Below are 12,252 nucleotides of genomic sequence, written 5' to 3' on the forward strand. Positions count from 1 at the left end.
TTCCTGATACATTTTTCATTTGTGAATGTGAAGATTGAAGAAACTACAACAAGAACTTATATAGACTTGCTAGAGGTCACTGGTCTTCAGGTGAGCTACTAAAAAAAATATACGGCGGACCCACCAGGCAAGGTATTTAAATAAAGCAATCATTCCCCCATTTTCATTAACCAATGTTGTGTTTGCCATGCATCCTTAGGGGTTTGCCTTCATTTTGCTGTTGACTTTCCTTTTTCCTTTTCTTAATTGTTTTTGGTTCATTTGTGTTGTTTATTGTTGAGATTCAATAATGTCGCTTTGCTCACTTGGATAGCTCTTAAAACATGCCTTGCTGAATGCGATTTTGAATGCCATAAAAAGCTTTGGTTTCCCTTCCTGGACACTAATTGGTTTTTAAATGGGATGGTCAAAGGCTCGATCCAACAATTGGTATTAGAGCACGGGTCATGGATTTGAGTTGGGGAGCCTCATGTTAAGGTTCAATAACGCCGCTCTGCTCACTTGGACGGTTCTTAGAACATGCCTTGCGAGGTACGATTTCAAATGCCATAAAAGGCTTTGGCTTCCCTTACTGGACACCAATTGGTTTTTAGATGAGATAGTCAAAGGCCAGATCCAACATTTATGTATTTGCTCAGAAAAAGGGGAGAAGACAAGAAAAAGACACGATATTATTTTTTCACATTCTTAGATCGTTAATTTTTTTTTTTTTTTTTTTTTTTTATAAAAAAAACACGCACACAAAATGAGAAATACGAAGAATTCAGCAAATTGAAAACCAAATTTCATTACATTTAAGGTTGCCCATGAATAAAGAGAGTACAACACTCAGTAGTTCGTAATAAAATAGGAGATGTGTTAGATATTTATATCTAAGTATTTGATTGGCTTAATCCATTGACTAAAACTTTGTATGTTGTTTTCTTCAATTCTAGAGATTTTCGTAACACTTACAGGAAGCTACTGACCACAACCTCAAACACTGAGTTTGGATGCTTAGAATCCAAACTTCACCGTTCACAATGAAAACTCATATGTCTTGAACATCCCCGCAAAGTTTTAACTCAATTAGACCACAAATGATCACCGATTAAAGTTATTAATCAAGGGCTGACAGAATTTTCAGATTCAGGGGATTTTATGGAGGAACAGTTTCAGGGAGGTCAGTGACTACCGTATGCCTGCCATATAGGGGTGACAATGCAGGCGGTTTTCTAATCGTCTGCTAACCGCTTAATCGTTATAATCGCCTAGTGGTTAGCGGGTAGCAGTTATTGGGTTTACTAACCGTAACCGCTAACCGCTAACCGCCTTTTTTATATAATATATTTTTATAATTACAATTATAATAATACTTATACATATAACATAATCAATTGATGATTAAATCAAAATTTTTGTTTTACATAATTAAATCACAATTTGAGTATTAATATATTATCACTATAATTTATATGATTATATCACATAATCAAAGGATTATTAAATCATTTCATTATATAATAACAAATTACACATATATAATATTACGTAAGTCATAAGTCATAAGTATTCAAGTTCATACTAACACAACAATTAAGTATCACTACAAAAAAACGATTTTTTTCTCACTGGAGTTTTCTGACGTGTCAGGGTGTCTGACACGTCAGAAATTTTTTTTGACGTGGCGCTTCTGACGTGTGTTGAATGTCAGAAGCATAGGTGTCAGGAAATTTTTTTCACTGACGTATTACTGTTTAGCACGTCAGAATTTTCTGATATGTCAATTTTGGCACGTCAGAAATTTCTAACATGTTATAATTTTCTGACGTGTTAAAATATAGCACGTCAGAAATTTCCTGACGTGTCAAAATTGACAAGTCAAGAAATTTAAAAATTAATTACAAAAATAATTTTTTTTTAAAATTTTTTCTGGAATTTTTTTTTTCAATTAAAAAATATATTAATTTAAATTATTTTTTTTTTTGTAATTTATCTGCACCACTCAAGTGGTGCAGAGAAATGGTGCAGAGAAATTCGTTTCTCCGCACGAATTTCTCTGCACCGTTTTGGACGAAAATTTTGGAAGAAAAATTTTTAGTTTCTACATTGCACGGCCGGATCTCTTCTTTTCTCTGGCCAGCTCTCACTTTTCTCCATCTTCTCTTCTCCTTCTTCTTCGTCTTCTCTTCTTTGCTTCTCCTTTTTTTTTTTTTTTTTTTTTTCTTTTGCTTCTCTTCTTCTCTTCTACTTCTCTTCTTCTGCTTTCTTCGATCTGCCATGGAGAGAAGGGAGATTGAGAGAGGAGAGAGAGAGTGTGTGGGGAAAATAAATGAGGAGGAAAGAATAAAAAGAGGAAAAAAGTTGAGTGAAAATAAGAGAGGGAAAAATTTCAAAATCCCGCCTATTTTTTTTGTGACATATCAATATTTAGCACGTCAGAAAATTCTAACGTGCCAGTTGGACACGTCAGAATTTTCTGACGTGCTATTTCAACACGTCAGAAAATTCTGACGTGCTATTTTTAGCACGTCAGAAAATGGTGATGTGGCAAAATTCATTACTGTTTGCCACGACAGAAAATAATAACTTTTTTGTAGTATATCTAGAGATTTAGTTTCAATGTATGTTATAAACTTATAAGTTCATATATGTTATAAATTATAATTAAACTTTATACATATATACAAATATGCATATTAAATAATATAAATATATAAGATCAATACTTAATCATATGATTCAATAACAATTTAAATACTTATTAAAGTGAATCATATTATTAATGTACGATGATAATGTGATTCATATAATATCAAATTATGTAATTGATATTGGATTAAGCAATGTGTTACGTACTTATAACCACAATTGAAGCATTAATGTATCATTATTCTAATTTACATGATTATAAAATAACAAATTATACATATATAATATGGCATAAATCATAAGTATACCAATTCATACTAATATAACAATTAAGCACCTAGAGGCTTAGTTCCAATGTATGTTATAAACTTATAACTTTATATATGTTATAAATTATAATTATACATGGATGCATATGAATAATATAAATGTATAAGATCAATACTTAATCATATGATTCAATGACAATTCAAATACTTTATTCATGTTAATCATATTATATTTTAATAGGTTATGTTTTATATTTAAGGAATTTTTTTTAAAGTACAAGTAAATGTAAATTTGGAGTCAAATATTTTTGATTTTTCAATATGTGCCCTTTTCACAGCAATTTGGCCTAAGAAGACACTAAAAATGCAAAAAACAAATGGGGTAAAACTGCTACAATGATTCGAAGAAAATAAAACCCAAAACTGAAAATTGGTTATATGTTTATCTTGAGAAAGCCTAAAAAAAACCAAAAACGCCCAATTTTCAAAAAGAGTTTTATAACGGGTGGTTACATCATGTTTTACTAACCGCTAACTGGTGGTTAATAGCTAACCACTAACTACTAGGTGGTTACGGTTGCGGTTAGTGAAATCTAAAAACCGTTATGGCGGTTACGGTTAGTAATTTTTGCTAATAATCGCTAACCGTAACCGCATTGATCACACCCCTACAGCTGTACGCCCTTTCGTTCGACCGCTCATCATTTGAAAAGAGGTTAGTATCTTTCGTACGCCAACCGATCGACTGCTGTTCTTCATCGCTAAAGTTACTTTTCACTCAGTGTGTTTCGTACGACCAGCGTACGCCTACCGGTCGACTGCTCTCCTCTAAGGCTAAAGTTACGGTTCAATCAGTGTCTCTCGTACACCTACCGTGCGACTACCGGTCGACTGCCAGTAAAGAATTGTTTATATTTTCTTCCATGCTTGGTTCTCTGATTGTCTCCTCTTGCATTATGGGATTCCCATTCTTTTAGTGGAAACATGGAGACTTGTTGTGCATGTCAAGTGGCTAGTGGAAGGTGGTAGAGATTCCCACTCACTAGTGGAAGGATGCATGATTTGTTTGTGACTTGGCTGAAATGGTTGAAAGGCTGTCAGCACTTGGAGTTGCTCTGGCGCCCATTTTCTACACGTGATGCACTGACCGGTCGACCTCCCATTCTTACCAGTCGACCGCCCGTCGGCAATTGTCTTTATTTTAATGCTGACATGTACTGTTCTCTGAAGACTATTTATATGGGTCCTATGTATTCGTTTTTCTCAATCAAAATACTGAGTATATCAGCTCACCTAGAGAGAAAAGCCTTAGTGCTTAAGCAAAATACAGAGTATACACGTGGTACTACCATCAATGTACCACGTGTTTCCTGGATCCAATTTTCCTCGTGCCTCAAGTGTTTAACTAATGATGAACGAATGCGCTCCCACCATCCCCTAAACATTGATTGAGATGGTTGTGCTTCATCAACACCATTACCACTCAGTGTTGGTGATAAGGAAGAATTTCTATTCGTTGATCTTCTAACACCAGCTTCCTTGAGAATGTTTTGGATTTCAAACCATTTCACATCTCTTGGATAGACGTTGTAGGCCTCTAAGACATCTAAAGCTGTGTGGCCAATCTTGTTCATGACATTAGCCTCTCCTTTTATTTTTGGAAATGAAAGTAAGTATTTTATTGCCTGCATAAAGACAATACTCTATTGTTTCAACAAACAACTAGCAGAAATTCTAAAAGCACTTCAACAAAACAACTCCAAAAAAATTTAATTCAACCACATTGAATGATCTTTCTTGGGTTATTTACTGTATACCATTTTGCATGAAACAGGGGTCTTTCTATTTTGGGTGGCATGTATGATAACATGGTGAACCTTCCTTCCCTTTTTTATTTTATTTTTTTTATTTTTGTAACTTGTTTTACGAATATACCTTCTTCCCATTTAAAATTTTAGTCCTACTTTATGAATACAAATTAACAAACTTACGATTAAAGGAAGGAAAAACAAGAAGTAAATTTCAAATCATTTTGGAGAAGTGGATAGCATGTGCCACTTCATATATCTCTTCTAAGATAGTAGCCATTGATAGTGTTAACGCACCTTCATTTGCGTGAGCATCACAGCTAAATGCAATATAGAGTTGCCATCATAGTCTTTGGAGTGGAGGAGTTTGTCGCAATAAGCTGCTTCCACCAACCATTTAAGAGCATCCAATTGATTATATCGAACACACAAGTGCAATACGCTATCTCCATTGAGAGTCATCAGAATGGACACTCGTCGAGCAATAATTAACTCTTCTAGGATGTTTACTCGTCCTCTCATTGTGGCTAAGTGGAGAGGAATTCTCTCATCTTGATCACGAGCTAAGCATACATCTGCATTTGCTTGCAATAATGTTAATACTGTCTTGGTGTGGCCCTCAGCAGAAGCCAAGTGAAGAGGTGTTCGTCCTAACGAGTCCACCTCTTCTACAAGTTTAGGTTTCTTGCTAACAAGAACTCTACTAAATTCAAGGTGGCCAAGCAAAGCTACAATGTGTAAAGGAGTTTCACTAAAAAATGTCAATGAAACTCTATCATGAATGTGCGGATCCCTTTGGATCAATGTGGTTAAGGTGCTTACCCACCCATTCCTTGAGGCTTCATAGTGAAGCCATATTGGCTTTCTCATCATGCACTGTATCTATCTTTCGCTTGTGAATGTGAAGAATGAAGAAACTACAACAAGAACTTATATAGACTAGAGTTCACTGGTTTTCATGTGAGCTATTGAAATAAAAATATACAGCGAACCCACCTGGCAAGGTATTGAAATAAGAGAAATGATAGTTCCACAACTTAAAGACAACTTTAACCCAACTTTTTTTTTTTTTTTTTTTTTTTTTTTTTTTTTTTTATGCGGTCATTTTTAAAAAATAATAATAATAAAAAAAAAATTCTGAAGTAATAGCATCCTATGTGGTCATTTTTTTATTTGGTAATTTTCTTTTTTTTTAAAAAATGGTCATTATTCTGAAGAAAAATACCATTTAAAAAAAAAAAACCAAATAAAAAATGACCACATAGGATGTTATTAGTCATAATTTTTTTTTTTTTTTTTTTTTTTGTTTAAAAAAAAATGACCACATAAGAGAAAAGTTTGGTCAAAATTGTGTCTCTAAGTTGTGTATCTATCATTCCTCTTGAAATAAAACAATCATTACATGTGTGTCATTTTCATTGACCAGTGTTGTGTTTGCCATTCATCCTTAGTTGTTGTCTTCATTTTCCTGTTGAGTTTCCTTTTTCCTCTTCTTAATTGTTTTTGGTTCATTCGTGTTATTTTTGTATTTGCTCAGAAAAAGGGGAGGGGGACGGGCAGACACGATATTATTTGTTCACATTTTTAGAGCATCCATATTGAGCTCTTCAAATAAAAGTTAAATTTGAAGAGAAAAACTCACTTTTTTTTTAAATTTGAATAGTCACTTTTAAAATAAACCAAATATTAAACTCTCTATATCTTCATCTATTTTAATTAAATATTATTATTTTATGATTTTTTAATTCTTTTTTTGTTCTTGGTAGATGAGAGAGAGAAGGAAATGAATATATAAGATTAAAAAACTAAATAACTTTTACTTTTTGGCACTTGGTATTTGGAGAGTCTTGTTGATCAAAGTTAAATTTGAAATAGAGTAGAGAGCTTGTTAAATGACTATTTTTGTGAGTTTTTTCAATTTTTTAAAGAAAAGCCAAATTTGAAGATGGGGATGCTCTTAAATTGTTATTTTTTTAAAGCGCACTCCAAATGAGAAATAAGAAGAATTCAACAAATTAAATACCTAATTTCATTACATTTAAGGTTGCCCACGAATAAAGAGAGTACAACATTCAGTAGTTCGTAACGAAATAGAAGATTTAACAATTAAATTACATTCAAAGATTAACAAACTACGCATTTTGAATGAAATCTTTATCTATAATATAGTGCAATAAAAAGATTATTTTTTGCCCATAAAAGTCGTGGTTGGTAAGGGGCCATAGGTCTCATCCATAGTTGTTGTGCCTCCACCCATTGATGGACCTATAGTCTCTTGCCATTTAAGACTTTTATAGGCAAAAAATGATCTTTTTATTGCACTATAACATATCTCATAATATATCCATCATCCTATGGTTGCCATTTCAAGGTAAAATAATGTGTGGATAAGACTTGAGATTTCAGATACTTAGGCTGAAAGCCTGAAACACGTGGTTGAGTCGGATTATGGATTGCGTTGATTCAACTGCAAATAAAATCTGTCATTCCCTACTTTCATAGGCCCTATTGTATAAGCAATTTTAAGGAGTTTCAATCACAATTTGATTAATTTTGTACAATAATAATACAGATATAACTTCTATTTTTTCTAAGCATTATATAAGAATAATATTTTAATTAAAATTATTAGCAATTCGAATAATTTGAGAACAGGGCTGCCTGTTATGAATGTTTTCAAAACAATTAATGTGGAAATTTTTTCAACTTTGTTTTCTCGTTAAAAAGATTTGTCCAGGTGGACATCACATTAATCTGAGTAATGCTGCAAGTCCTTCTTGTATCCCTCTTGAGTTCCTCCAAGAATGATGTGCCTATTAAAATTATCATTGGGCTTGTGATTAATTATTATTGAATTTTGATCAAAAGGTGATTTTAATAGCAACATCATTGTTGGAGAGACTAAAAAGGTACACAAGAGAGACTTCTAGAATTACTTCATTAATCTACCTTAACATCAACTTTGAGATTTTTTATTTTTTTTTTGTGAGTAATCAACTTTGAGAAAGTTGATCAATAGACTTTTGCCAAAAGCAATGCCATTTTTTTTTTTTTTTTGTCTTTAAAGCCCACATTCATTTGCGTCATGGGCACATTTATAATTTTATATAAATTTAGGAGTATAAAAGTCATTTTATTCATTCGTCGTTTGATTTAAACCCAAACTTAATAACATGTACAGATAACATTGCAAAAGATTGAAACTTGAATATACTAAATTAAGAATTTTTAAAATTTAAAAAGTAATTATAAGTACAATGAAAATTAATAAGTTAGATGAAGTTTTTCCTAATTTATTTTTTGAGAGCTCTACTATTCCTGTGTGCCATTTTCATTGACCAAAGTAGTGCTTGGTATGCAATATCCTTAGTTGTTGTTTTCATTTTCCTGTTGAGTTTCCCTTTTCCTTTTCTTAATTGTTTGTGGTTCATTCGTGTTGTTTATGTATTTGCTCACAAAAAGGGGAGGGGGACAGAAACAAACACGATATTACTTTTTTTAAACACACTCCAAATGAGAAATAAGAAGAATCCAACAAATTAAATTCCCAATTTTATCACCGGTTAGCCACGAATAATTAAAGAGAGTGCAACACTCAGAATCAGAACCATAAAGAGAGTACAATGTACACTCAGCAGTTCGTAATCAAATAGGGAAGAATTAACAATCAAATTACATTCAAATATTAACAAACTATGTGATTCTCACCTGCACATTACAAAAAAATCACTATTTTCTTATGTGACAAACAGTACATAATTTTTGCCACATTACCATTTTCTGACGTGGCATTTTATATTTTCTGAGCTAAAAATAGCGCGTTAAAAATTTCTGACGCGCCAAATGGGTGGATTTGTGAAATTTTTTCCTCTTTTTATTCTTCCCTCCTCATTTATTTTCCCTACACTCTCTCTCACTCCTCTCCTCTCTCTCTCCACGGCAGATCAAAGAAAGCAGAAGAAGGAGAAGAAAAAGAAAAGGAGAAGAGAAGAAGAAAAAGAAAGGGAGAAGAGAAGAGGAGAAAAATGTAACAAATTTTAAAAATTAAAAAATTAAATATTTTCTGACGTGGAAGTGTCCCACGTCAGAATTTTCTGACGTGGTACACTGCCACGTCATAACACTATATATATATATATATACAGACGTGGTATTTTTTTTTTTAGAATAGTTTCCTAACGTGCCATGTGTCGCGCGTCAGGAATTCCTGACGTGCAACACATGGCACGTCAGAAATCCCCTCGATAACCGATATTATTATATCATAAAAAAATGGGCGGGATTTTAAAAATTTTCCTCTATGCTTTTTTCCCTCAACTTTTTTCACTCTTCTTATTCTTTCCCTCTTTATTTATTTTCCCCACACTCTCTCTCTCTCTCCTCTCTCAATCTCCCTTCTCTGCACACTGCACGGCAGCTCCCTCTAGATCTAGAGGGAAAAAATGAAAGTAGCGGATCGAAGAAGAAAGAAGAAAAAGAAAAGGAGAAGAGAAGAAGAAAAGGAGAAGAGAAGCTGGCCAGCAGTGTGCAGATCTAGAAGAAAAAGAGGGAGCTGCCGTGCAGTGTGAAGATTTGTTGCCGTAAAAAACGACACGTCAGAAAATTCTTCTGACGCGTCGGACACCAAAAAACATCAGAAATCTTCAGTAAAAAAAAAAAAATTGATTTTTTGTAGTGGCATTTTTATAAATGTATACATAATTTATTTATCTTATTAAAAATGCATGTAAAAATCATGCTTTTTTTTTTTTTTTTAAATATTAGTTTAGTAAACAAAATCGAAAGAAATTCTCAAACTCAATTACTAATTAGGATGCATTTATAAATGTGGAAATTTTTTCGACATAGTTTTCTTATTTTTATGTTTTTAGGAGACTTTTCTTTGCAATTGCTCACCAGCTAGCATTGCGAGCGTCTAAAACGATTTATCCCGGCTATACATGGGGAATTAAGATTCTCTTCAGCTCAAATGAACTGAAGAACATCCCGTTAGTTATAGTGGAGGGGTATTTTTGTCCAGACAAAAATATTCCTTAAGTAAGCACAAGTCATATTGAAGTCAACCTCTCAAGAGAAGATAGAGTTAGAATCAAAGACTTAGTTATTGTGATAAGATTGTATTTATCTTGTAGATAACTCATCTGTAGAGAATAGTTTAAATCTCTCTAATTCTGTACATGAGTTTGTATATAACTCAACTTCCTTTGATTCTATAAATATGAATGAAGATATCTCAACCAATTACGGTGAGAAAATTATCATCAGAGATATTATTTAGTTTTGTTATGGTATCAGAGCAAAATATTGACTAACGTCGTTTTTGTTTTGATTCCTGGTTTCTTTTGTTTTTTCTTTCATTTTTTTTTCCTGCTTCAAATATCTGCTGCTCCCGTCAGAATTTTTTTTTCTCACAATACCTGCTGCTGCTACTGCACTCTTGGCCGTTCCTGAAGGTGAGATTCCGATTCCACATATTGCTGCCCCGAATCCCACTGCACCAGCACCCATTCAACCTGCTACACCAAATATTGTATTTCAAGTCCCCAATATGAATCCAACTCTCAACGTCAAGCTCACCAAAAGCAATTTCATCTCCTGGAAAACGCAAATAGACGCGTACTTGCATGGCCAGGACGCTCACGGTTTCATTGACGGCACAAACCGTGCTCCACCAAAAACTGTCCCAAATCCAGCCCCTGTCGTGGATGCTCTTGCCCAAATCATGAACCCTGCGTACATCACTTGGTACCAACGTGATCAACTTATTTTGAGTGTTTTAATTTCCACTCTTTCAGAATCTTTAGTCACACTTGCTGTGGGGTGTGCAACGGCCCGTGATCTCTGGTCGTCCTTGGAGAAGATGTTCACCTCGACATCTCGTGCTCAGATGATGCAAACCCGTTATCAACTTGCCACTTCTAAGAAAGGTAACCAATCTGTCACTGATTATTTTCAGCGAATAAAACTTATGAGCGATACCATGGCGGCTATAGGCCAGCCTCTCAATGACTTTTTTACTTGTTCTACGAATATATCTTCTTCAAATATAAAAATTTAGTCATACTTTATGAACACGAGCAAACTTACGAAAAGGGAAGGAAAAACAAGAAGGAGATCTCAAATAATTTCATACACCTGGATAGAGTGCTACTTTATATATATCACTAGAGAAAGAAATATATCTTCTAAAAGACTAGCCATAGATATTGTTAACGCACCTTCGTTTGCTTGAGCATCACAGCTAAATGTAATATAGAGTTGTCATCATGGTCTTTGGAGTTGAGGAATTCATCGCAATTAGACGATTCCACTAGCAATTTAAGAGCATGTAGATGATTATATCGAACACACAAGTGCAAAACACTATCTCCATTGAGCCTCACCCAGATGGACTCTTGCCGAGCAATAATTAACTCTTTTATGATTTCTGTTCTTCCTCTCATTGCGGCTAAGTGGAGAGGAATTCTCTCATCTTGATCAATAGCCAAGCAAACATTTCCATTTGCTTGCAACAATGCTTTTACTATCTCGGTGTGGCCCTCAGCTGAAGCCAAGTGAAGAGGGGTTCGTCCCAGCGAGTCTACTTCTTCCGCAAGTTTAGGTTTCTTGCTGACAAGAACTCTACTAAATTCAAGGTGGCCAAGCAAGGCTGTAATGTGTAAGGGGGTCTCACTAAAGGATGTGAGTGAAACTTTATTAAGAATAAGTGGATCCCTTTGGATCAAGGTGTTCAAGGTGTTTACACACCCATTGAGAGAGGCTTGATAGAGTGCAATCATATTCTCTTCTTCAACATGCAATATTCTATCCATCCTTCACTTGCAAATGTGAAGAATGAAGAAACTTCAACAAGAATTTATATACTTACTACTTACTAGAACTGATGACCAATAAAAAAGGGAAAGCCCCGCGATCTTTCCTCCCTTGATAACACAATTTCATTCTTATTCAACATAAGAAAGAAGAAGAACATCTGAAAATATATGGCCGACCCTTGGACGGCTGGTTCATGGGAAACTGCGAGGATGCAGCTGCTTGTGTTTAAGTAAATGTCTCTCTCAGAGGAGGGTGTGAATTGGTTGTTGAAATAACGCCGCCCCTTCATATGATAAGACGACTGGATTGCCAAATCTCCTTCTCTTATCTAAATTATGTGTTCAAAATACCCACCACAAAAGTATTTATCAAACACAGCCCACGCGTAGAGATGCTTGATGGCCGGGGTGATTTATCCTCTTTTGAACTTTGATTATTGTTGACTTTTAATTCTATGAATTGATGAATAATTGTTAATGGATTCATATCTATTTACCCATGAACTCCTATGAAACTAATTTATATCTATAGATTTGGGCATGACGTGAAAGCCACGTTGAGGAATTCATGACCCGTGCTAGATGTGGGTTCATGAAATTTGGGAAACTAAAGACAAGGTCTTCTTCTTTGAAGACTTGCGTTCCCTTGGTTTGCATAATAGATTCTTGGAATCAAATGACTAGAAAAGTCAAAAAATTATGGGGTCCGACGGTAAGACTTGTGGAAAG

The 12,252-nt window shown here is 34.2% G+C and overlaps 1 protein-coding gene across 1 annotated transcript; it reads right to left on the reverse strand.

The window, feature by feature from the left end:
• Positions 1-4,189: 4,189 nt before the first annotated feature.
• Positions 4,190-11,496, reverse strand: LOC132185327 (uncharacterized). Its single transcript, XM_088518434.1, has 2 exons — positions 10,927-11,496; positions 4,190-4,585 (listed from the first exon to the last, which is right to left on the reverse strand). The coding sequence occupies exons 1-2, from the start codon at positions 11,485-11,487 to the stop codon at positions 4,190-4,192; spliced, it is 957 nt and encodes a 318-aa protein (XP_088374560.1). The 5' UTR covers positions 11,488-11,496.
• Positions 11,497-12,252: the final 756 nt, after the last annotated feature.

This window comes from Corylus avellana, chromosome 7 (genome assembly GCF_965113065.1).
Source record: "Corylus avellana chromosome 7, dhCorAvel1.hap1.2, whole genome shotgun sequence".
Taxonomy (NCBI): Eukaryota; Viridiplantae; Streptophyta; class Magnoliopsida; order Fagales; family Betulaceae; genus Corylus; species Corylus avellana.

Excerpts from the sequence above, each read along its gene's own strand:
- LOC132185327 (XM_088518434.1), bottom strand. The coding sequence starts at position 11,487 with ATGATTGCACTCTATCAAGCCTCTCTCAATGGGTGTGTAAACACCTTG. Across the intron at positions 4,586-10,926 it reads TGATGCTCAAGCAAACGAAG|GCAATAAAATACTTACTTTC; the intron begins GTGCGTTAACAA and ends GTCTTTATGCAG.